The sequence below is a fragment of the Oncorhynchus nerka genome, linkage group LG27 (assembly GCF_034236695.1).
Source record: "Oncorhynchus nerka isolate Pitt River linkage group LG27, Oner_Uvic_2.0, whole genome shotgun sequence".
Taxonomy (NCBI): domain Eukaryota; kingdom Metazoa; phylum Chordata; class Actinopteri; order Salmoniformes; family Salmonidae; genus Oncorhynchus; species Oncorhynchus nerka.
Window position 1 is genome coordinate 53228946 of NC_088422.1, and position 27468 is coordinate 53256413.

At 43.3% G+C, this 27468-nt stretch overlaps 1 protein-coding gene across 1 annotated transcript in view; it reads left to right on the forward strand.

Annotated features, from left to right (window-relative positions):
• Positions 1-27468, forward strand: part of LOC115111998 (zinc finger MIZ domain-containing protein 2) — an 85944-nt gene that overhangs the window by 41644 nt on the left and 16832 nt on the right. Inside the window, 16 exon segments of the mRNA XM_029638625.2 lie at positions 5122-5208; positions 11307-11421; positions 11692-11885; positions 12529-12709; positions 13244-13468; positions 13919-14128; positions 14309-14404; positions 14654-14828; positions 16752-16893; positions 17342-17439; positions 17442-17551; positions 17770-17875; positions 20024-20181; positions 20501-20568; positions 20687-20755; positions 21054-21298. Of these exon segments, the coding sequence (XP_029494485.2) occupies positions 5159-5208; positions 11307-11421; positions 11692-11885; positions 12529-12709; positions 13244-13468; positions 13919-14128; positions 14309-14404; positions 14654-14828; positions 16752-16893; positions 17342-17439; positions 17442-17551; positions 17770-17875; positions 20024-20181; positions 20501-20568; positions 20687-20755; positions 21054-21298 (2242 nt within the window). The 5' untranslated portion in view covers positions 5122-5158.

Consider the following 27468-nt stretch of genomic DNA (forward strand, 5'->3'; position numbering starts at 1 on the left):
CTCAGATCCAATTTAGACAACTAACTTCACATTTCATCTTTACCAAAACATTCTCTTTGATTTGGACATTTTCCACCCCAACGTACAATGTATAAACATCAAGCATATACTAGGAAAACTCTTAAAGTTACAATGTTTTTGTTATAACGTTGTCCTTTAACTTTTAATAACATAACAAAAATGACATTAATTTTCATATTCCATTTATCGTCATTACCACCCTTGTGGCTGACGAAACCCATTGTCACAAAGTCCATTTATCGCATGTTAATGTTCTGAGGCCGGTTCTCCATAATGAGGGGGAAAAATAATTTTGTCCCCCCCCCCCCCATCTTCATACCACTTGATCTCTTCTCCTCTGGTGGGTGTGAAAGATCTCTCTGTTGGATTGTGGTCCCCGGTAACCTGACCTGAGCAGGCCGGTCATAACACTACCTCATCTTTGTACCCCGCACATTGTCTGTAAGGTCCCTCAGTCGAGCAGTGAATTTCAAACACAGATTCAGCTACATAGGCACGGTATACGTAACAACAACATTACATTCAGTACCACGCAGTCTCACTTCCTGGCTGATCATAAATTCAGTGGAGAACCGGTTCTTCAACATCTAGGACCATCCCAAACCTCTCTCCCGTTTCCCTAAGGATGTTTTGGTTTGGCCTGATGTTATTATGATGTACATCATGACAATGGACATCACGACTTTGATCATGTACCATGTTTTCTCTCCATCTGACCTGCCCGAGGCTGAACTAGTGACCATCTGTCCAGCTACAGTGCCTTCAGAAAGTATTCATACCCCTTCATTTATGACACATTTTGTTACAGCCTGAATTCAAAATGGGTCAAATATATATATTTTTTCACCCATCTACACAAAATACCCCATAATTATAATGTGAAATCATGTTTTTACCAATGTTTGCAAATGTATTAGAAATGTACATAAGTATTCTACATCTGCAGAAGCACCGTTGGCAGCGATTACAGCTGTGAGTCTTTCTGGGTAAGTCTCCAAGTGCTTTCCTCACCTGGATTGTGCAACATTTTCCCATTATTCTTTAAAAAAATCTTCAAGCTCTGTCAAATTGGTTGTTGATCATTGCTAAACAACCATTTTCAGGTTTTGCAATAGATTTTCAAGCAGATTTAAATCAGAAATGTAACTAGGCTACTCAGGAGCATTCACTGCCGTCTTGGTAAGCAACTCCAGTGTAGATTTAGCCTTGTGTTTTAGGTTATTGTTTCTGGTGGAAGGCAGACTGAGCTAGGTTTTCTTCTATGATTTTGCCTAATAATATTACTGAGTACCACTTGCCATATTTCAAGCATAGGGATGGCTGCATCATGTTATGGGTATGCTTGTAATCGTTATGGACTGGGGAGTTTTTCCAGTATGAAAGAGATTCGAGCTGGTTGACCACTAATGTTGTATTGGATTAGCCCCAAACATAACACTTTTGTATTCAGGACAAAAAAAGTATTGCTTTGCCACATTTTTTGCAGTATTACTTTTGTGCCTTGTTGCAAACAGGATGCATGTTTTGGAATATTTGTATTCTGTAGAGGCTTCCTTCTTTTCACTCTGTCAATTAGGTTAGTATTGTGGAGTAACTACAATGTTGTTGATCCATCCTCAGTTTTCTCCTATCATTAAATTGTAACTGTTTTTAAGTCACCATTGGCCTAATGGTGAAATCCCTGTGCTGTTTCCTTCCTCTCCGGCAGCTGAGTTAGGAAGGACTCCTGTATCTTTGTGGTGACTGGATGTGTTGATACACCATCCAAAGTGTAATTAATAACTTTGCCATGCTCAAAAGGATATTCAATGTCTGCTTTAAAAAAAAAAATTATCCACAAATACAGTGCCAAGAAAAAGTATGATCATAAAATTTGATCTGATCTTCATCGAAGTCACAACAATAGACAAACACAGTCTGCTTAAACTAATAACACAAGCAATTATACATTTTCATGTCTTTATTGAACACACTGTAAAAATTCACAGTGTAGGGTGGAAAAGTATGTGAACACTTGGCAGCAATAAACTCAATGTTTTCTGTAGTTGCGGATCAGACCTGCACAATGGTCAGGAGGAATTTTGGACCATTCATCTTTACAAAACTGTTTCAGTTCAGCAATATTCTTAGGATGTCTGGTGTGAACAGCTCTTGAGGTCATGCCACAGCATTTTAAATCAGGTTGAGGTCAGGACTTTGACTGGGCCACTCCAGAAGGTGTATTTTTGTCTGTTGAAGATATTCTATTGTTGATTTTACTTCTGTGTTTTGGGTCGTTGTCATGTTGCATCACCCAACTTCTTCTGTTGAGCTTCAATTGGCGGACATTCTCCTGCAAAATGTCTTGATTAACTTGGGAATTCATTTTTCCGTCAATTTTTTTTCTTCTTTATTTAACTAGGCAAGTCAGTTAAGAACAAATTCTTAGTTTCAATGACTGCCTAGGAACAGTGGGTTAACTGCCTGTTCAGGGGCAGAACGACAGATTTCTACCTTGTCAGCTCTGGGGTTTGAACTTGCAACCTTCCGGTTACTAGTCCAACACTCTAACCACTAGGCTACCCTGCCGTCAATGATAGCAAGCTGTCCAGGCCCTGAAAGAGCAAAGCAGCCCCGAACCATGATGTTCCATCCACCATACCTTACAGTTGGGATGAGGTTTTAATGTTGGTATGCTGTGCCTTTTTTCCCTCCACACATAGTCAAATCAAATGTAATTATAAATTCTTACATCAGCTGATATCTCAAAGTGCTGTACAGAAAGTGCTGTACAGCCTAAAACCCCAAACAGCAAGCAATGCAGGTGTAGAGGAAAAACTCGGTGGCTAGGAAAAACTCCCTAGAAAGGCCAAAATCTAGAAAGAAACCTAGAGCGGAACCAGGCTATGAGGGGTGGCCAGTCCTCTTCTGGCTGTGCCAGGTGGAGATTATAACAGAACATGGCCAAGATGTTCAAATGTTTATAAATGGTCAAATAATAATAATCACAGTAGTTGTCAAGGGTGTAGCAAGTCAGCACCTCAGGAGTAAATGTCAGTTGGCTTTTCATAGCCGATCATTGAGAGTCTAGAGACAGCAGGAGTAGTAGAGATAGAGTTTAAAACCACAGGTCTGGGACAGGTAGCACGCCCGGTGAACAGGTCAGGGTTCCATAGCCGCAGGCAGAACAGTTGAAACTGGAGCAGCAGCACGGCCAGGTGGACTGGGGACAGCAAGGAGTCATCATGCCAGGTAGTCCTGAGCCATGGTCCTAGGGCTCAGGTCCTCAGAGAGAGAGAGAGAAAGAAAGAAAGAGGGAGCATACTTAAATTCACACAAGACACCGGATATGACAGGAGAAGTACTCCAGATATAACAGACTGACCCTAGCCCTCCGACACACAAACTACTGCAGCATAAATACTGGAGGCTGAGACGAGGGGTCAGGAGACACTGTGGCCCCATCCGATGATACCCCCGGGCAGGGCCAATCAGACAGGATATAACCCCACCCACTTTGCCAAAGCACAGCCCCCACACCACTAGAGGGATAACTTCAACCACCAACTTACCATCCTGAGACAAGGCCGAGTATAGCAAACAAAGATCTCCCCCGCGGCATAACCCACATAGTGTTGTGTGTTCCTTCCAAACAACTCAGCTGTTTCATCTGTCCACAGAATATTTTGCCAGAAGCGCTGTGGAACATCCAGGTGCTCTTTTGCGAATTTCAGACGTGCAGCAATGTTTTTTTTGGACAGCAGTGGCTTCTTCTGTGGTGCACACCATTCTTGTTTAGTGTTTTACGTATCGTAGACCCGTCAACAAATGTTAACATGTTCTGTAAGTCTTTAGCTGACACTCTAGGATTCTTCTTAACCTCAATGAGCATTCTGTACTGTGCTCTTGCAGTCATCTTTGCAGGATGGCCACTCCTAGGGAGAGTAGCAACAGGGCTGAACTTTCTCCATTTAAAGACAATTTGTCTTACCATAGACTGATGAACATCAAGGCTTTTAGATATACTTTTGTAACCCTTTCTAGGTTTATGCAAGTCAACAATTCTTAATCAAATCCAATTGTATTAGTCACATGCGCCGAATACAACAGGTATAGATAGACCTTGCAGTGAAATGCTTACTTACGAGCCCTTAACCAACAATGCACTTTCAAAGAAATATGGATAAGAATAAGAGATGCCGCCTGGTATAGAGGTCCTAGATGGCAGGAAGCTTGGCCCCAGTGATGTACTGGGCCGTTCGTGCTACCCTTTGTGGTGCCTTGCGGTCGGAGGCCAGGCAGTGATGCAACCAGTGCTCTCTGGTGCAGCTGTAGAACCTTTTGCGCATCTGAGGACCCATGCCCATAATCTTAGGTCTTCTGAGATCTCTTTTGTTAGAGGCATGGTTCACATCTGGCAATGCTTCATGTGAATAGCAAACTCTACATTTTGAGCTTTTTATAGGGCAGGGCAAATCTAATGAAAAAATCTCAAATTTTGTTTCATTGATTGGACTCCAAGTTAGCTGACTCCAATTTAGCTTTTGGAAAACTCATTAGTTTAGGGGTTCACATACTTTTTCCAACTTACACTGTGAATATGTAAATGATATATTCAATATAGACAAGAAAAATACAATACTTGGTGTGTTATTAGTTTAAGCACACTGTTTGTCTATTGTTGTGACTAAGATGATCAGATAAATGTATGACTAATTTATGCAGAAATCCAGGTAATTCCAAAGGGTTCACATACTTTTTCTTGCCACTGTAAGGTTGCCCTTTTTGCAAGGCATTCTAAAAGATCCCTGGTCTTTGTGGTTAAATCTGTGTTTGACAGCCACTGCTCTACTGAGTGATCTTACAGATAGTTGTATGTGTGGGGTACAGAGATGAGGAACTCTTTCAAAAATCATGTTAAACAATGTTATTGCACACAGAGTCCATGCACTGCCAATCATTGTTTCGGTAGTTTCTCCTCTTATAATTATAGACTTTCTGAATATGCAAATGACAGGAACATTGCAGGAACATTTGTCATGTCTATTCTCCAACGTGGTACAGTAGACTGCTATCTTAATAGTTGGCCTCATGTCTAAACATGTGTTCTTTTGTTTTCAGGCAGTCTGCTGGTTGAGGAGTTGCCAACGTCCTTCCGATGAACCCCATGAACTCCATGAAACCTGGCCTGCCTCCTAATCCACACAGGTGTGTACCAACTACCCACCCAGCCAGACAGCCAGCCCCCATCTCTCCTCCCTCTCCATTCGATAAGGATGATTCTAAGCTTTGTGGTTTTGTAGATGAGAAGAATGGCTGTTACTTTCAGGGTCTGTATTCACATGTCTCAGAGTAGGAGTGCTGATCTAGGATCAGGTCCCCCCCTCTTATTCATTATGATTTAAAACACAAAACTGATCCTTGGTCATACTCCGAGATGCATCCTTTCTGTGAATATCTGTCGAGGCGGCAAGGGAGAGTCGAGATGAACTGACCGATAAAGTGAGCTTCTTTTGAGGATGGCTGTTTAAACGTGGGAGTTCAGAAAAGAGTGACAGTAAAGTTTTTATTTTAATGAGAAAGTACACCCACACAAGGCAAAAATCTCACCACCTCTCACTCCAACGTACCTTACTCAACACAGTTTTGTGCTGATATAACCCTCACTTCAGTCTGGTTTGCTTGGATAGAGGCCAGGGTCTAGCCTACCAACATCACCTACTACGACCTCAAAAAAGAGCTCAGACTCCAAGTGGACGCGTCGAAGTATGGACTAGGTGCAGTGCTACTTCAAATCTCTGACTGTGAAATGAACTACGCTCAAATCGAAAAAGGGCTGTACGCCATTCTGTTCGGGTGTAAGCGTTTCCATCAGTACGTATATGGATGCCAAGTCATTGTGAAATCTGACCACAAGCCCCTCGAGTCAATCATGAGGAAACCGCTAGCCGCAGCCCCGCCAAGGCTACAGAGAATGATCCTTCAACTACAAAAATACGCATTCACAATCACTCACCGTCCAGGCAAAGACATCCCTGTCACAAACACACATTCCCATGTTTCTTACCTACAAGGACAGCAGCCTCAGTGAAGGCATGGACATGCAAGTGCACACTGTGTACAGCAACTTACCAGTTAGTGACACAAAACTGGAGGAGAGCTGAGCAGAAACAGAAAAGGACAACTCATACAGCTGAGGAAAGTCATGCAGGATGGATAGCCCGAGGAGAGGAGAAAATCCCCTCTGAGTTCTGGAACCATCGTGATGAACTATCACAGATGAATGGAATCATCTTCAAAGGAGAGAAAATCATCATTCCTACCATTCTCAGAAGAGATTTTGACAAAGATCCATGCTGGACACATGGGCATGGAAAAGTGCAAACCGAGAGCACGGAACATTTTGTTTTGGCAAGGAATGTGCAAACAGAGGACATTGTTAGTAAATGCCCCACATATGTCTTGAACGATGCCCCTTAACCTGTTGCGACGAGCCATCCCGGATCCGGGATCGTGAATACAGCCTCAGGCTCATTACCATAACGCAATGTTAACTATTCATGAAAATCGCAAATGAAATGAAATCAATATGCTAGCTCTCAAGCTTAGATTTTTGTTAACAACACTGTCATCTCAGATTTTCAAAATATGCTTCTCAACCATAGCAAAACAAGCATTTGTGTAACAGTATTGATAGCTAGCATAGCATTTAGCATAGCATTTAGCTTTAGTATTCAGCAGGCAACATTTTCACAAAAACCAGAAAAGCATTCAAATAAAATCATTTACCTTTGAAGAACTTCGGATGTTTTCAATGAGGAGACTCAGTTAGAGAGCAAATGTTCAGTTTTTCCTGAAAGATTATTTGTTTAGGACAAATCGCTCCGTTTTCTGCGTCACGTTTAGCTACGAAAAAACCCTGTATCCAGGATTGTGTAAATCTATCCGCAAGCTCATTAGCATAACGCAACGTTAACTATTCATGAAAATTGCAAATGAAATGAAATAAATCTATTTGCTCTCAAGCTTAGCCTTTTCTTAACAACACTGTCATCTCAGATTTTCAAAAATATGCTTCTCAACCATAGCAAAACAAGCATTTGTGTAACACTATTGATAGCCTAGCAAATCATTTACCTTTGAAGAACTTCAGATGTTTTCAATGAGGAGACTCTCAGTTAGATAGAAAATGTTCAGTTTTTACAAAAATATTATTTGTGTTGACAAATCGCTCCGTTTTCTTCATCACGTTTGGGTAAGAAGAAAAAACGAAAATTAAGTCATTAAAACGCCAACTTTTTTCCAAATTAACTCCATAATATCGACAGAAACATGGCAAACCGATGTTTAGAATCAATCCTCAAGGTGTTTTTCACATATCTATCGACGATAAATCCATCGTGGCAGTTGACTTTCTCTTCTGAAGAAATGGAACGCGCATGGACCTAAAGATTACGCAATAATTTCGACACAGGACACCGGGCGGACACCTGGTAAATGTAGTCTCTTATGGTCAATCTTCCAATGATATGCCTACAAATACGTCACAATGCTGCAGACACCTTGGAGAAACGACACAAAGGGAAGGCTCATTCCTGGCGCATTCACAGCCATATAAGGAGACATTGGAATACAGCGCCTTCAGAATCTGGGGCATTTCCTGTATGAAATTTCATCTTGGTTTCGCCTGTAGCATTAGTTCTGGGGCACTCACAGATAATATCTTTGCAGTTTTGGAAACGTCAGAGTTTTTTCTTTCCAAAGCTGTCAATTACATGCATAGTCGAGCATCTTTTCGTGACAAAATATCTTGTTTAAAACGGGAACGTTTTTTATACAAAAATTAAAAGAGCGCCCCCTATCTCGAAGAAGTTAAACACCAGAGCCAATGTTACCTCGCTGTATCCCAGACCAACCCTGGCAGGTCGTCGCAACCAATCTGTTCACCTGGAACAACGAGGACTACATCTTAACAGTGGACTACTACAGCAGATACTTCAAACTCGACAAGCTTCACAGCACCACATCTGCAGCTGTGATACACAAGCTGAAAGCAATCCTTGCCAGGCATGGCATTGTAGAGACTTTAATATCTGACAATGGCCCCTATTACAAATAAAATGAGTTTGAATCCTTCACAAAAGCATGGGAGTTCACACATGTCACCGCAAGCCCACATTACCCTCAAATGAATGGCCTTGCTGAAAAATCTGTACAGATTGCTAAATCATTCATGGACAAAGCTAAAGCAGATGATAGACCCCTACCTCAGTCTCCTTGAATACCTCAACACTCCAGTTGACAACTTCAAATCACCAGCCCAGTTGTTGATGAGCAGCAGACTTTGCTCAAACATTCCCAGCACTAACCAGCAGCTGCAACCTGAGGTCGTCCTCTACAAAGAAATGCATGAAAAACGTGCACAGAGACAACTACGACAGGTCAGCGAGACCACTGCCACCACTGAATGACGGAGAGTCAGTTAGAATCCAGGAGCATGGCCACTGGAAGCCAGCAGTCGTCATCCAGCCAGCTGACACTGAACATTCATATCACATCCACACCGCAGAAAGAGCAGTGTACCGTTCAAACTACAGAGCATGTATTCAAAAGAAACTCTTAAAATATGCTGTACATTTTTTCTTTTAAAAGAAATTCATATATTCATATGTGTAAACATACTGAATTGTAATTGGATGCATTTTACCGCCGTATCATACTGCCCTATGATTGGTTAAGACCACCCAGGTGGTGAGGTCATATTCGGTTGATCATGGTATGAGACACGCGAACATGCCAGGTATAGCTTGCTAATTAAGAGCTATGTTTAGAAATATCCTGTCGTACTGCATTTAATTTTGTACAAAGCGTGCAAAACAAGACTTACCTTTTGGCTTCTGGAAAAAAATGAAAGTTGATATGAAAACCAAAAGAGCAAGAGCGATGGAAATACATTTGACAAAATTACATAATTAGTCCTGTCTATACAGAAATAAATGAAATCATTAAAAATACTTCACTAGAAAGCATAACTTAGCCACAGAGGAACAATGATCATTAGTAAAAAAAAATGTCACATTTTGCTTTGTATTGTTTCAAATCAGAAGCTCCCATAGGCTTATGCCTATTTGGGAAACCCTCAATTTGAGCAGCGCGTGGCAATAGGCCTAGCTGTCAGTGAAAAGCATAAACAATATGTGTGAAGATAATGTCTTGAGTATAATTTAAACATTTTGAGACGAGAAGAAGCGGAGTGGTGTGGTGAAGGCCAGTCTCCTATAGACTGGCTCATCGGTCTCCCGCCAATTCTTGCACATTCATTGTGTGAAATGTTTGCCCTTTTTATTTTATTTGATCAATTCCCTATTACATATGTCACCAGTAGTAAATGTACCGTTAATCCTTATCATTTGGTTACATTAATTTCTGTAAATGCATGCATTAATTACTGTCATTTACCGATCTCATTCTTGGAGTGGAGAGGTCTTGGAGTGCGGAGTTCACAACCTGCTACACTTGTGAGAAACAAGTTTTTTTTAATTTTTTATTTTTATTTGATTTCATAACCATAATTTACCAGATTTGGCATTTTCTTTCATTCCTTTTTGTTTGGAGTGCTCAATGTGAACAATGAGCATGTGTCTGGTTTCTCTCTCCTAAGGGAGCGTGCACGCCTGAGCATGCATAGTACCTGGCCTGCTGCTTAGAAATGTAGGAAAGTGTTGTTTTTTATATCCATTGCGAATGATAATATATTAAAACTATAGTTTTTCACTGTAAGCAATTTGAAAAATATTTCCAACAATCTCCCTCGATAGTCACAAATCCTCGGTGTGAAAGAGCAATGGAACTTATTGGCCTAGTTCCATGCGCTCATTTCTTTATGCGCCAATGGATCAAGGTGTATCATCAATATGTTGGTGACTTCGCATTAGTTGACTTTTAGATCTTTATTTTAATTCAGATTTTTATTATTAACCATGCGACAATGATTTTGAGAAACGACAACGTTATTATTGCAATTAAATTGTTCCATGAAAACGCGCATATGAAAATCATAACTGGCACGGAAAACAGAAGAAATGGCAGGATAAATTGTAAGCTCCTTCAAACTTGAAACTCACACGCCGCCTATAAAGTCTTTATAAAATAATTGCCTCCACGTTTTAATGGTCGGGTTTTGCCTATAGGCTACTTTGAATGAAGGTAAGACATGCCTCATTTAAATTAAATAAAACATTCAGGTTTCAAACAATAATGTTTTTAAAATGCATACTGCCTCCAGTTCACATTGTAAAGTGGTGGATGACGCGATGATAGCCTGTTGCCTGCACTTGAATTGTGAATGGGGGCGCGCTTCAATAGCCTGTTCGAGAAATAAATACATTTAAAAAGGTAGCCTTTTTTTTAACTGATCACCAAAACTGTGTATAACACATGCATTCAGAATTGTTGCACAATGAATGGGCTTATAAAAGCATGTTTACTCCAGCAGCAACCAGCTGATGAGCTGTGCGTGTGTGACAGTTGTGTTGGATAAATAAGATGCATGATGACTAATGAAAATACACACAGGACAATTTAATTCCACTAAATTATGCAAATTAACCTATAGACTGATGAGCATGATGGTCAAATGTATTTCCACCGACTGGTATTTCCATCAATGAATATAAGCATTATTTTGCAATGAGATTGACATTTTTTTTTTTTTTTTTAAATCTTCTAGTCATTTTGGCCAACAAAAGTTTTATTTATGGAATTTTCATTTTTTTATAGGCCAAAATAACAGAAACCATGCTGTGCATGTGTGGCCACTGTGGCAGACTCAACAAGATGTGCGCTGCAAGGCTGATTATGGAAAGCAAACAGGAATAACTAGAGCAGTCCTGTTTTATCCAGTATGAGTCAGACACGTAACTTCTCTCTTGGCACTGCTACTTTTACCCGTATCTAGGTGACGGCTTTGTCTCCATGGAGACATGGTGCAGTGTCGTGTGATAATGTGATTGACAGGCACAGGCAAATCCACTGAGTAAAGCACAGGCGGCACACATGCCCAGCACAGATTTTTAAATATGCACAGGCTATAGCAAAGCCAGAATCTTCAGGCATGCATGTTGCTTACATGTATAAATGCATGTCCATATTTTTCTCCTGACTCAGCAAAGCGCCAACATCCGCTCAAAGCTCCACGGACTTATCCGCCTTAACCCATAGTTGAGGTCCCCGAAGGGTCACAGAGGAAGTGTTGGCCACGACCCAATTCTCCAGTCAGTAATCTCTCTGTCTCTCCTCCTCCTCAGTGACGGCTCCTACCCTTATGACCCTGTGTCCTGGCAGCAAGGCAGCAATCAGCCGGCAGGCTCCCTGTCTGTGGTAACCACAGTGTGGGGGGTAACCAATCCTTCACCTAGCCAGGTATGGATAGACCCGTGACCTCACGAAAGCAAACATTAAGGTTGTGTCCCAAATGGCACCCTATTCCCTATGTAGTGCACTACTTTTGACCAGGACCCATTTGGGACGCTACATACAGCTGCAATATAATGTCACCCTCCCTTCCCTTCCTCAACAGGCGATACATCAACATTCCAAAGTATAAGAATCATTGCGGTGAATCATATTAGAACTAGGTTGATAGTGATTCACCTCGTAAACACTCCTGTTTGTTTCTCCTCCCCCTCTCAGGTCCTGGGTGGGAACCCGATGGGTCCAGGTGGGAACTCTGGCGGGGGCAACATGATGCCCGGCCATAGCCCTGGGATGGGACAGCAGTTTATGGGTCAACAGGGCTACCCGGAGCCCAACAAAGGCTACATGCAGCAGGGCATGTACGGCAGGGGCAATGGGGGATACCCCGCCGGGCCTGGGTACGTGGGCAGGTAAGCGACAGACAGACCGACCGATATAGCCCAGGCCACGTGTTTTTATCTCAGCTCATTCATGTGGAATTACCTCGAGGAGAAGGAGAGGAGAGATTTGGAGGCAAAGATTAAGGGAGTCAACATCTCCCACACACATACCCGTGTTGGCAATATGCCTCTGCCCACTCCAGTATGTGAAGGCTGGATAGTGTCAGAGCTCCTCGTCCATCTTCTTGGCTGCAACCGTTTCCTTTTAGTAAGACCTGTCTCTGACTCACCCATTAACAGCAGTTTCCTTTTGCCATCCCCTCTCATACCATTGTGGATTCAGTCGACTAGTAGGCTATTTAATCCTGAGTGGTGCACTGCAAAACTAAATCGATCACCGACACTATTCTCAATACACCATTCATTTTTGAATAGCTGGAACTGTTCCAGGGACAAGTGTCCAAACCATAACAGAATGAATTAGCTGCCAGACATACATGTTGTATAGTAGTCCTCCTGTAGTCTTTGTATAGTAGCCAAGAGTATGATGGTTTCTGGTAATACGGAACAGTTACTGTTTTACTGGGGGAACATGTACCTGTGTGTGAAATACTGGAGTCACACTATTTCCAGGTTGGTTTATTTTGAAACAACCATTTCTCTGTCCCCTCAGTTACCCCAATAACGGAGGGGGGTCTATGGGCATGCCCCCTCACGGCATCCGCCCTCAAACCGACTTCACCCAGGCGGCGGCGGCGGCGGTGGCTGCAGCGGCTGCCACAGCAACAGCCACAGCCACGGCAACGGTTGCTGCTATCCAGGAGAAGCAGAACCAGGAGATGAACTACGGCCAGGTAAGGAAGGAGGTAGGGAGGGCAATGTAGTACATGCTCTAGAGTGAATTTTTCCATGGGTACAGATCTAGGATCAGCTTGCCTTCCCCCAAATCCTAACCGTAACCATTACAGGGGAAAATGCTAAACTGACCCAAGATCAGAGTCTAGGGACAACTTAATCCTACTCTGTAGTGCATACGGTCTGCTATAGTATTACTATTGTCTCGGATGACCACAAGCCAGGGGTTGCGACACAAACACCTAATGGGAGTTGCCTGTCAGACTGTATTGTGCAGAAACATCCAACCAAAATGGTGGCCTCTGTTGGTCTGAGTGGATACTGCACCCCCTGCTGGCTATAGGAGTGTGTGGCTTATTTCATGTTTAATTAACAGAGGGAAGTTCTTTGACTTTGCAACACTGCTCAATATGGACCTTATTTATACGTTATTATAACCATGTAACCCAGTGAAAACATCACATCAAAGTGACTTCTGTTTCCTTTATCTCACCTGCCATAACATGCCCACACTAACCTAGAGGACTTTTCAGATGGGTGGCGGTGCGGGCTACAACACACAGTTCATGCAACACCCGGGCCCCCGAGGTCCCCCTGGCATGTCCCCGGCAGGGATGGGTCCCGCTCGTCCCCCGTCCATGGGGCCCATGTACGGTGCCCCTCAAGGTCAGAGGATGCCCCAGCACCCAGGCTACCCCGGGGCTCAGCATGGACCACCCAGGCCACAGCAGGGACTCAAACGCCCATACAATGCTGAGGTGAGTCTCTCCCGGCGAATGACTTCACATACTTTCTAATGCAGACCATTTGTAGACTGACAGCCATAAGTAAAAAATATACCGTGTGAATTATAATACTATGTCCATCCATTTTATTAAGCTTGATATAGAGTTTGCCGTTAATGTAGTTGTTTTTGGTTACACTGTCCAACTTCACCAAAATGGGCCATTCTCTTATAATAGCCAGGTGTCACTTCACATTTAGCAAGTAAAAGCCTCCAATTAATGCTGGGTATCAAAGTGTAATTTCGCAAGCTTAAAATTCAAGTAAACTCAACTTCCTTATTTGGTAAGGTTTATCTCAGTAACATTATAGCTTTCATTTGTTTGTATCCTCATCATACCAGAAATATAATTGTTTGCCAAGTTTTGTTTTGAGGTCAACACATATCTCGTTTCCATTTTGCCCCCTCTGTGTGTCTCCCTCAGGGCTTTACCGGGCAGCAGTATGGTCCAGGCATGGCTGGCCCTGCTCCTGGTCAGGGGCCCTACCCTGGGCAGCCCATGCAGTATCATGGGGGCCTGGGACCCCAGCGCTCAGCCACCTCCCCCTCCTACCAAGGCCACAAGATGCCCATGCAGCAGGGCAACATGGGCCAGTACCCCTCGGGACCAGCCCACCCAGGACAGTACTACAAGGTAACACTATCCAGTGTCAGGATCTGTCTAACCCCTATTCCTGTCTGTCTGTTGCACAGCCTGCTGGGCTATACTGTTTTCACACCCCTCCTATGTGTGTGTATGCCCTGGCTGGCTACTGTAATAATACCCAAACTAGAGTCCAGAGTACAAACCAGTGCTGTGCGATTTGCCTTTCAGTCGGAGCAGTTCAATGGACAGGGCAACACACTAAATTCACTAGCGGCCGGGGGAGTCGGAGTTTACAACACCTTCAACCAGACTGTAGTCAATGGGGTGAGAACTCATTCCACCTTCATTATGTTTTTGTGTAATATGGTCCTTAGATCTGTTTGTGCCGTCTTGCCAATGGCCGTAAGAGTTGGAAAGACGGCACCGTTTTGGGACCAGGCTTGTCTTTGTGTGTAGAGATGTAGACCTATGTTGCCTCTGAATGCCAAAATCTCAAAGCACAGCACATTACTGCTATTTTTAGTCCTCCAAGTACAGCAACCTAACCCTACTCTCATTCTCTTTGTGTCCTAGCCGGGCAGGGTGATGCCTGGTTATCCAAGCTCTCCCCTTCTTGGAAACCCCACCCCTCCCATAACCCCAGGCAGTGCGGTGCCCCCCTACATGTCTCCTGGCCATGATGTCAAGCCCTCTTTCTTGCCTGACATCAAGCCAAACACGAACTCCCTACCCCCACCACTCCCCACAGGTAACCCTCAAACATGACACACTCGTACACAGAATTTGCTTTGGAAATCCCTCGTCTCTCAGTAGCCAAATTATAATTTATTGGTCACATACACGTGTTTAGCAGATGTTATTGTGGGTGTAGCAAAATGCTTGCGCTTCTAGGTCCGACAGTGCAGTAATTTAAAAAAAATTACACTATATACCCAATATACACAAATCTAGTAAAGGAATGGAATTAAGAATTAAAAAATGTATGGACGAGCAATGTCAGAGCGGCATAGAATAAGATACAGTAGAATAGTATCGGATACAGTATATACAAATGAGATGGGTAAATGCAAAATATGTTAACATTATTAAAGTGACTAGTGTTCCATTTATTAAAGTGGCCAGTCTGATGGCCTTGAGATAGACGCTGTTTTTCAGTCTCTCGGTCCCAGCATTGACATACCTGTACTGAGCTCGCCTTCTGGATGATTACAGGATGAACAGGCAGTGGCTCTTGTGGTTGTTGTCATTGATGAGCTTTTTGGCCTTCCTGTGACATCGGGTGCTGTAGGTGTCCTTGAGGGCAGGTAGTTTGCCCCCGGTGATATGTTGGGCATACTGCACCACCCTCCGGAGAGCCGTGCGGTCGCGGTGGTGCAGTTGCCGTACCAGGCGGTGATACAGCCTGACAAGATGCTCTCGATTGTGCATCTGTAAAAGTTTGTGAGGGTTTTAGGTGACAAGCCAAATTTCTTCAGCCTCCTGAGGTTGAAGAGGTGCTGTTGCACCTTCTGCACCACACTGTCTGTGGGTGGACCATTCCAGTTTGTCAGTGATGTGTACGCCAAGGAACTTGAAGCGTTCCACCTTCTCCACTGAGGTCCCGTTGATGTGGATGGGGGGTGCTCCCTCTGTTGTTTCCTGAAGTCCACGATCAGCTAGGCTTCCATCCAATTGGCGACAGATTTTCATGCAAATATTCAAAAATCTACATAAAGAAAATAAGTCTATTTTCCCCACCAGTGGTGTGTTTCCACCAAACTGACTCTGCGTGCTGACTTAGTGCACACAATGTGCATTTTTTGCTTACGTTTTTTCCCCCCTAATGTTCTACGTGTTGTCACAAAAACTGTTGCGTTAAATAGAAAAGGTGCCTACTCTGGTCTTGGCACGTGTGCTTTAGCCAGCAGCTCGCAGATACAGGGTAATGGCTAGAAGTGATCTAGCTTTTGACTAATTAACGTCACGTTAAAATGCTAAAAAAAAATCTGCTTTTGACGTTAATTTGGCAAAAAAACAGGATCCCATCTAGCCATGACTCAGATACAGTGCGGGTAGGCTAGTCTACATTATGAGATTATGGATATTTTTTTTTTTAAACGGCAGTCAAGCATTGATCATCATGTCACCAGAATAAGACCCTCAGCATTTATTGGAAAGGAGCATCACGCTCATACCATGCACTTTCAGCACCCTGGGAAGTTCATCATAATTTTTCATCTGTAGCCTAATTTAAACTGCATGTTTTCCGGAGTCGTAGTGGGAGGACCACACACCATGTCAACGTGTGATTTCAAGTTTACTTCAATATCATGGTTATTATATCAATATTTGTTTTTTGCGCATTGATGCGTTTCAACCGCCATTTTACCGACACAAAAAGATCCCACCATGTCGAATGAACAAATTATCTATCGGGATTTATACATTTGTACCGAAAATTCCTGTTTCCATCACAACTGTCGTGATTCATTTTTATATGGTATGACATTACTCGCATAAAAACTGTGGATGGAAACGTGGTTAATGAAGTCTTTGTTTTCATAATTTCTCTGCATTTACGCAAGTAAGGCTCGGTGCCTCCAGAAAACAGAGAAACTAGTGTTGTGTGTGTTTAGACGGTCTAACAACGAGACATGGTGGCTGATTGATTGCGCCTGGCTTTGCTCAACAGGTAACCCCAGCGATGACCTGCGGTTGACCTTCCCCGTACGAGATGGCGTGGTGCTGGAACCCTTCCGCCTGGAGCACAACCTGGCCGTCAGCAACCACGTCTTCCAGCTGCGCGACTCCGTCTACAAGACCCTCATGATGAGGTCCGAGCTCTGCTGCTCTTCATTTTATATATTGGATTGTACTGTGCTATACTATACCCTGCTATTCTGCAATGAACTGTGCTATATTATAAACTGGGTGGTTCGAGCCCTGAATGCTGATTGGCTGAAAGCCGTGGTATATCAGGCCATATACCATGGGTATGACAGAACATTTATTTTTACTGCTCTAATTATGTTGGTAACCAGTTTATAATAACAATAAGGACCTCAGGGTTTTGTGATATATGGCCAATATCCCACGGCTACGGGCTGTGTCCTAGCACTCCGCTTTGTGTCGTGCAAGAACAGCCCTTAGCCGTAGTATATTGGCCATATGCAGTACCACACCTCGGGTCTTATTGCTTAACTAAACCATGCTATACTATACTACTATATTGCTGTTGTAGATGATTTGGCGTGTGTGGGTGCGTGTGTGTACGGTACGCAGGCCGGACTTGGAGCTCCAGTTTAAGTGTTACCACCACGAGGACCGTCAGATGAACACCAACTGGCCGGCATCGGTCCAGGTGAGCGTTAACGCCACGCCCTCACCATCCAGCGTGGCGACAACAAGACTTCCCACAAGCCCCTGTACCTGAAGCAAGTGTGTCAGCCCGGGAGGAACACCATCCAGATCACGGTCACAGCCTGCTGTTGTGTAAGTGTCCTGCAGCACACACCTACACTCTGTTGAATGGAGTTTCACCATTGTAGTAATCAACTCTTCTGCAAGTTTCACGTCACAGTTAAAATTGAGGCACAGTCAAACCTGTTGCCCTCTATGTAGAGTGTTCACTATTGCACTGATAATCTCTAATCCCAAACATATATTTCGCTGTCTCTCTCCTCTCTACCCCTCACTCTTGCTACCTGCAGTCTCACCTGTTTGTGCTCCAGCTGGTCCACAGGCCGTCAGTACGCTCCGTGCTGCAGGGCTTGATGAAGAAACGGCTTTTGCCAGCAGAGCACTGTGTCACTAAGAGTGAGTGGGGCATTTTATTTATTGAACCTTTAATTTATCAGGAAACTCCCATTGAGATATAAAATCTATTTTACAAGGGAAACCTTGCATTTGAACTAGTACTACCTCTGGTACCACCATTTGCCATTCTCAGTTGTCTCAAAAATATTGCAAAGTCTGAATAAGCTTTTAGAAGTATTCAGACCCCTTGACTTTTTCCATAGTTTGTTCCGTTACAGCCTTAATCTAAAATGTATTAAATTATATTTTTCCTCAATCTACACACACTACCCAATAATGACAAAGCAAAAGCATGTGTTTAGAAAATGGTATTCTTGGGTATGATGCTAGAAGCTTGGCAAACCTGTATTTGGGGGTTTCTTCCATTCTTCTCTGCAAATCCTCTCTAGCTCTGTCAGGTTGGATGGGGAGCATCGCTGCACAGCTATTTCTCTATGTTCGATCGTGTTCTGGGCCGCTCAAGGATATTCAGCGCTGTCTTGGCTGTGTACTTAGGGTAGTTTTCCTGTTGGAAGGTGAACCTTTGCCCCAGTCTGAGGTCCTGAGCGCTCTGGAGCATTTTCATCAAGGATCTCTGCACTTTCCCACAATCCTGACTCTCCCAGACCTGCTGCTGAAAACACCCCTACAGCATGATGCTGCCACCACCATGCTTCACCGTAGGAATTGTGCCAGGTTTCCTTCAGACGTGACTCTTGGCATTCAGGCCAAAGAGTTCAATCTTGGTTTCATCAGACCAGATAATCTTGTTTCTCATGGTTTGAGATTCCTTTAGGTGCCTTTTGGCAAATTCCAATGAGACACTTATGTGCCATTTACTAAGGAGTGGCTTCTGTCTGGCCACTCTATCATATAGGCCTGATTTAGTGGTGCTGCAGAGATGTTTGTCCTTCTGGAAGGTTCTCCCATCTCCACAGAAGAACCCTAGAGCTCTGTCAGAGTGACCATCGGCTTCTTGGTCACCTCCCTGACCAAGGCCCTTCTCCCCCGATTGTTCAGTTTGGCCGGGCGGCCAGCTCTAGGAAGGGTTTTAGTGGTTCCAAATTTCTTTTTTTTTAATTTAAGATTGATGGAGTCCACCTGTGTTCTTGGGGACCTTCAATGCTGCGTCTTTTGGTACCCTTCCCCAGATCTATGCCTCAACACAATGCTGTGTTGGAGCTCTACGGACAATTCCGTCAACCTCATGGCTTGGTTTTTGCTCTGACATGCACTGTCAACTGTGGGACCTTATATAGACAAGTGTGTGCCTTTCTGAATCATGTCCAATCAATTTACCACAGTTGGACTCCAATCAAGTTGTAGCAAAATCTCAAGGATGATCAATGGAAACAGGATGCACCTGAGCTCAATTGAGTCACATAGCAAAGGTTCTGAATACCTATGTAAATAATTATTTATTTGTAATAAATTTAGAAATAATTCAAAAGAAATCTGCTTTCACTTTGTCATTTTGGAATATTGTGTGTAGATTAATGAGGAAAACATGTATTTTATCAATTTTAGAAAATATTAAATACTCTGCTATTTAGCAGATGATTTTATCAAAAGCTACTAACTGTAGCGCATGCATAACTATTCATATTGGGGGCCCCAGCGGGAATCAAACCCGTAATCCTGACATCGCAAGCGCCATGCTTTACCAAATGAGCGCGACAGCCTTTGTGAAACCTGTGCATTCATTTCTCCATCCCTTTTACGCTACTGTCCCACGATAAGGCACTGACCACTACGGCATCATAGTATAGCAATACATCCTGTATCTCTACAATGGGGACTTCACTCGCCGCATGGCTTATGGGTCTCTAAAGCCCTGTTCACACTGCACTTAGCTATGGGAGCTTTTAGCCTGGGGCAAAGATAGTGTTCACTCTTGCATATTCTCAAGTGAGTTAGCACCAGCCTTAGCCCAGGGCTAGCTGTCTCTGCTCTGGAGCAGGGTTGGCGCCAACTTTTTGGGGCTAGCCTAGCAGAGTTCCATTGTTACCTAATTTCAATATTCTACTCCAGAAAAGTGACAGTTGGTTTCAGTGAACACAGGCTAAGTTAACACAGGGACAGTCTTGGCATGGGGCTAAGGATAGCCCAAGGCTAAGTCAAATGCAGTGTGAAGGCCTTAAATTCACTCTCCCCCGTTCCCCACTGCAGTCAAGAGGAACTTCAGCAGCGGCACCATCCCAGGGACACCGGGGCTGAATGGGGAGGACGGGGTGGAGCAGACTGCTATCAGGGTGTCCCTCAAGTGCCCCATCACCTTCCGCCGCATCCAGCTGCCAGCGCGAGGCCATGACTGCAGACACATACAGGTCAGTACTCCTTGCCAGTACCACACCGATCGGCTCCACTAACACTGCTCCCTCAGAGTGGAAAAAAACAGTGCTGCATCTGAAATGGCTCCCTATTCCCTAAATAGTGCTCTACTTGTAGGGTACTATATAGGGAATAGGGTGTCACTTCAGACGCAACCAGTGTTGATCCTTCACCTGTTCCCTAGAGATAGGCTACACAACTCTTGAGTGCCAAGGAAGTCACATGTGAGGATTTGTGAGTGACGGATCAATATTATGTTTCTGTTTCTGGATGAATTTTCGGCTAATCCTACTCTCTCTCTCAACCTGTTTTCAGTGTTTCGACCTAGAGTCCTACCTGCAGCTGAACTGTGAGAGGGGGACCTGGCGCTGTCCTGTGTGCAAGTACGTTAGAATAGTAGACTACTACATATAACTCCCTTGCAGGATTCAAATCGATTGAAGCTCACTACTATGTCCTAAATAGATTGTAGCTCACTACTACGTCCTTTCCGCCTTGCAGTAAGACTGCTCTACTGGAGGGTCTAGAGGTGGACCAGTACATGCTGGGGATCCTCATCTACATTCAGAAGTAAGAACCAACTCCCCAATGTCATTCTGACTTGTACCTGATTGTTCTTTATATTCTTTCCCCCATATTCCTCTCCCATTCTCTATTAATCCCCCCCAATCCCCTCAACAATATGTCTCTCACAAAACCCAAAACACAGTTGCGTCCTGAATGGCAGCCTATTATTCCCTATTTGGTGCACTACTTCTGACCAGAGCCCTATCTGGTCAAAAGTGGTGCACCATATAAAGAATACGGTGCTATTTCATCTGCAGCCACGTATCTAAAACGTTCATCTCTGAATTTTACACGCACGCAGCTCGGAGTATGAGGAGATTACCATTGACCCGGTGTGCAGCTGGAAGCCTGTTCCCATCAAACCCGACCTTCACATCAAAGAAGAGCCGGATGGTCCGGCACTGAAGCGCTGCCGCACCCTGAGCCCCAGTCACATGATCCTGCCCAGTGTCATGGAGATGATCGCCTCCCTGGGCCCAGCCTCATCGCCCTACCCCTCCATGCCAGCAGGGGGAAACGGCAGTACTCCGGACTACCCCAGCCAAGGTAGACTGACCTAACTCCTCTCATGTGGTAGGGAAGTGTGGTGCCATTTTCAATTCCATATCCACTTTTTTTAAAGTATTTTTTTTTATGTGCTTCCAGAGTAGCCTGAAATCCAGAACCTGATTTCTGCTAGCATTCCACTCCTTGGAATCTGTCACTGCCAAACGCGTATGGCATTAAAAGGACTGGAAAAGAGTGGAAAGTCAGCACAAACAGAATGGTATAGGGGAGAGTTGGCTAAGTCGAGCCAAAGTGTTAGTTGAGCCACCTGTTGTTTCTAGGAAACTATACATAAATGTATTCTGTGACCAAATATCATCAATGCATCAAATCAAAATGTATTTGTCACATGCGCCGAATACAACAGGTGTGTAGACTTTACTGTCAAATTCTTACTTAGCTTCTTATGGCTGCATCCCTTCTTCTCAATTTCCACCTGAAGACATACCCTAATCTAACTGTCTGTAGCTCTGGCCCAGAGGCGAGGATATGCATATGCTTGGTATCATTTGAATGGAAACATTCTGAAGTTTGTGGAAATGTTAATTGAATGTAAGAGAATATAACACAATAGATCTGGTAGAAGAAAAGAGAAAGAAAGAGCATACGTTTTCTTTTTTTTTTTTTTGTAGCATCATCTTTCACATGTACTAGAATAGCCAAACAGTCAGATAGGATGCTGGGGATAATTTTGATGGATAACACAAGAGGGCAACTGTAGTTGTCAAAGTTTCGACTGATAACATCAGGAATGGGTGAGCTACATGACATTTTGCATAAAGTCACCCAGGTGTCCCACACAAGTTGCCCAAATGTACCCAAGTGGCCGAATTGGTGAAATTATATATAACTATATACAACAGTGCAAATAACTATATACAACATATCAAAAAACAATTCTAACACACAAAAAAAATTATATAAAAATGTTTGAAATATACATTTGAATTTTTTTTTTTTTTAACAGGGGTAGACCCTTTGGAAGACCCTCAGTCCTCTACACAATATGTTGGTGCTGGTGCCATGTCCCATAGCAGTCTCTTTCTGCTGTAAAGCAGAGGCAAACCAAACAAGTGGTGCAGGTGATGGGGGACTTCATGTGACAAAGAACACAACGACGCCTCCATGCTGTGCCCTTTTGGCCCTGAGGCACATTCATGCCTGCAGTTATGAACTTTGGCATATGAACACCACTGGTGGCAGGAGTAGAGGGGGCAGAGGTAGAGGGGGCAGAATGTGATGCAGTGGACTTCGTGCTATAGCCAGCAAGCTCCCGGATGAGCAGCTCCCTGAAGGCTAGCTGTGAGATGGGGGGCTGTGCACAGCTCTTCACCATTTCCTTCTGCAGGATGAAGGAATTCACCACAGCAATGTCAATGAAATGGTAAAACAATCTATTGTACCATTTCTTTGTCTTGTGGAGAACATTGTAGTACCCTATCAGTGCGTCTCATAGGTCTACACCTCCCATGCCCTTGTTGTAATCCTTGAAAGCTGCAGGAATGGGGACATTTTTGGGGGTCCATGCCCCAGTAGTGTCTTTCACACGCCTGACGACGTGATCGCCACTGAAGGACTTGTGGATAGTGGAGTACATCACCACCTCTCTGGTATCCATCCACTTCACAAACAGCAGGCCATCTTCACGGATCCATCGCATGGTACCCCGCTTAGGCATGTCGTTCACCTTTGTCTTCGGAAAGCCCACTCTGTTGGTCCGAATGGTGCCACAAGCCCACACCTCCAGCTTCCTCAGGTCTGCAAACAGGGTAGGGCTTGTGTAAAAGTTGTCCACAAAGTTTGTAGCCCTTCCCCATCAGTTGAAAATCCAATAACTCCATGACGGAATCGTAACTGAGTCCCTTAACAGTCGCAAAACTGCTTTTCCCCTCATAAACCAAAAAATTGCATGTGTATGCACATACACAATCAGCAAAAACAAACAGCTTGTAACCCCATTTTGTTGGCTTGTTACGCATGTATTGTTTTAGGCCAATTCCGGCCTTTGAGGCTACCATCTTCTCATCTATGGACAAGTTCTGGGTGGGCTGAAAATGGGTCTTGCAGGCCTCAACCATGCTGGGGTAGAGAGGTTTGACTTTGCAGAGCCTGTCAAACCTTGCGGTGCCTCTCCTCCTGTCATTCTCCTCATCAACTTCTGGGTCACTGATGTGAAGCGCCCATGAGATATTTAGAAACATTGTAGAGGACATGACAGTGGGGGGGGGGGAGGCAGTTGATAGAGTGGGGATGTTTTCCAGTAATCCTTTGGGGCTGGTGAAGTTAAAAACCCTATGTAAATTACCAGTGAAAGGTAGCAGAAAAGGTCTGACATGGAAATGGGCTTCCGTGCCTCTTTCTTTCCTGCTTGCTTCTTAGCCCCATATTTGTTTGTATTTACACACCAGGGAATCAACAACTGACGGGGTGAAAAACAGTTGAAAAAGTTGCATGGGTCTGTTCAAGGTCATGTCCAGCTGAGGTCCTGGTGGCTTTTTTGGTCTGAATATTGGAGGACGTGGCTCCACATCCTCCTCCAGCACAGAGTGCCATTGCCCCTCTTCCTCTCTGCCAACAGGTTCCACACTTCCCTTCCTCCGCTTCTTTGTTTGTGTCTTCACACCTCTAGATGGCCGGGCGGGGGTAGGTGTGGAGCCGGAGACAGCAGGGGTCCGACTTGATGAACCCGCTTCAGTGGGGGATGGGCACCTTGGCACTGGGGGCTCCCAGTCGAAGTCGCTATCACTGTGAAAGAAAACATTTAAAGAAATATTTATGTATGAGCCTTTTATCATCACATAAAATAAACATATGTATTGTATAGAGCAGAGGGAACAGTCACTAAGGTGAAGTGCTGTGGTCATTGGGCAGAAATACAGTCAATCAACAAAACTTTGCTAATATTATTGGTGCGCAATGAGGTCATTGCTCGTTGTCTTCAAATCAGTTCATTTCGGTCAATACGCCCCGCAAAAAGAACAATCAAGTATGGCTGTGTTACAAACATCCAGAGGATTGCAATGAAACCAACCATGACTAGATAAACGATTGTTTAGTGTGTGTAATTACGTTGAATGCTTCGTCAAAAGTTGATAGAGATGGAATTCACGACACAAGCGGTTTACAAAATGTTTCGTGTTAGGCTATAAAAATGGATTTTATCAAAGAAAACTGCACTTCCTTTGATCATTGGGCCCTCAGGAGGAGAAATAAGAGCAAGATATCAGAATGTAAGTCATATTACCTTCAGATGTGAATATGTCAAACCTGTCATGGCGGGAAAAGTTTGTTGTTGATTGCGCTTCTCAAACAAAATCATGGCATTTGTTCTCTGTAATAGCTATTTTAAATTGGAAAACGCAGTTTGATTACCAAGAATTCTAATCTTTTGAAGGATGTAAGACACTTGAATGTTTAATGTTACAATGTTGTATTTTTAGTTTGTCGCTCTGAAATTTCCCTGGATGTTTATTCCCTGGATGTTTATCCCCGTTAATCTCTTACGTCGACCCGACACGCATGCCATCTGGAAATGCAAATGCACAACGCTAAATGCTAATAGCACTCGTTAAAACTCAAACGTTCATTAAAACACACATGCAGGGTACTGAATTAAAGCTACACTCGTTGTGAATCCAGCCAACAAGTCAGATTTTTAAAATGCTTTTCGGCGAAAGCATGAGAAGCTATTATCTGATAGCATGCAACACCCCGAAATACCCGAAGGGGACGTAAACAAAATAATTAGCATAGCCGGCGCTACACAAAACGCAGAAATAAAATATAAAACATTCATTACCTTTGACGATCTTCTTTGTTGGCACTCCTAGATGTCCCATAAACATCACTATTGGGTCTTTTTTTCGATTAAATCGGTCCATATATACCCTAAATATCGATCTATGGAAAGTGTGTGATCAAGGAAAAAACAGCTTTTTAAAACGCAACGTCATTTTTTTAAATTAAAAAAGGCGACGATAAACATTCACAAAACACTTCGAAATACTTTTGTAATCCAACTTTAGGTACTAGTAAACGTTAATAATCTATCAAATTGATCACGGGGCGATGTGTATTCAATAGCTCCACGTCTTGAAATCCTGTCCGGAAATTTCTCATCCAAAACATCCTGTCGGAGACCGGAAGGAATGGGCTCTCTCTTACTCGTTTGGCCAAGAAACAAAGCGCAGGCAATTGACAAGACTGGCGACATCCTGTGGAAGCTGTAGGACTTGCAATCTCAGCCCCATTTAATTTGCTTTCTAATAGACAATACATGCAAGTGGCGCATTGATATATTTTCCAGTTTTCAGTGATCAGTTTTTCTTCCGCTTTTCGATGAGACACACGTTCTGTTATAGTCACAGCCGTGATTTAACCAGTTTTAGAAACGTCAGAGTGTTTTTTATCCACACATACTAATCATATGCATATACTATATTCCTGGCATGAGTAGCAGGACGCTGAAATGTTGCGCGATTTTTAACAGAATGTTTGAAAAAGTAGGGGGTAGACTTAACAGGTTAATGGGATCACAGCTCTAAGAAGTTAGAGTCCTTTCCCACCGATGCAAAATTAAAAGTAATACATGTTTGCTAAATAATAGCATGGTAACACAATAAAATAACAATAGCGAGGCTATATACAAGGAGTTGACTCGGTACCATGTCATTGTGCAGGGGTATGATGTAATTGAGGCAATATGTGCGTGTAGGTAAGAGTAAAAGTGATAATTTCGTGGAATCTGTGAAAAAAGAAATCTCATGGAAAAAGTGGTAAGCAAGTTAGGTCCAAAAAACTGGTCGGTTTCATGATGCTTCCATCTATATTGTTTTATTTAACACCAGTTGGGCGTCTCTATAAGCTTCAGTATGAGATCCTAAACCTATCTAGAAAGTGCATCCTTGTACAGTGGTTCCTCCTTTAAAAGTAGCAGCATATTGCAGCACTGCTTGCATAAATTCTATAATATATATGCATAAATTGCAGAATTCTATGGCACATTTAAGTGTGAACCACTGGTACCATTGTTAGTGCTAGTTTGACCACCAGAGTGCATCTTTGAGAAGCATTTGATAGCCTTCAATAATGGCTATACTAGAGAATGCGGGCAAGTGGGAGACCGGGGTTCACTTCCCCGATGGGGAGGAAGGAGTAGGCTGTCCTTGTAAATAAGAATTTGTTCTTAACTGATTCCATATGTGTTATTTCATAGTTGTGATGTCTTCACTATTATTCTACAAAGAACAAGCCTGGAATGAGTAGGCGTGACCATACTTTTCACTGGTACTTGCTTAATTAATTTGATTAATATTATGGTGGTTCTATTCCAAGAAAAACTAAAAACTCTCTGGGTTTCCGTTAGGATGGAATAGAAAAATATGGCGCTGTACAACGTGATGGTCAGGATTACAGTACTGGGCTATTGAGCTAAAGATTACCTGTGTCGTGCAGGCACGCGGGAGACCGGGGTTCAATTCCCCGTCGGGGAGGAAGGAGTAGGCTGTCCTTGTAAATAAGATTTTTTTTCTTAACTGACTTGCCTAGTTAAATAAAGGTTACACTAAGAGCATAACATTTCTACACCCTAATTTTCTAATTCTAATCTAACCAATACCCAAACGGAGATTCAGTGAAAAATAAAAAATCTCATTGATTCATCAAGACCAGGCCCCATTGCTTGTCTCAGAGCAGTATTTTCGGCGAAGCAAACGATGCTATTATCTGAGGGTAGCACCTCCGTAAACAATGAGAGAGAAGCATATTTCAACCCTGCAGGTGCGACACAAAACGAAAATTAATTCAAATATAATTCATGCCTTACCTTTGAGCTTCTTTTGTTGGCACTCCAATATGTCCCATAAACATCACAAATGGTCCTTTTGTTCGATTAATTCCGTCAATAAATATCCAAAATGTCCATTTATTTGGCACGTTTGATTCAGAAAAACACCGGTTCCAACTTGCGCAAAGTGACTACAAAATATCTCAAAAGTTACCTGTGAACTTTGCCAAAACATTTCAAACTACTTTTGTAATACAACTTTAGGTATTTTTTTACGTCGATAAATCGATAAAATTGAAGACGGGATGATCTGTGTTCAATACAGGAGGAAAATCAACTGTAGCTAGCTTTCTGGTCACGCGCGTCATCTAAGAGTACACTACAA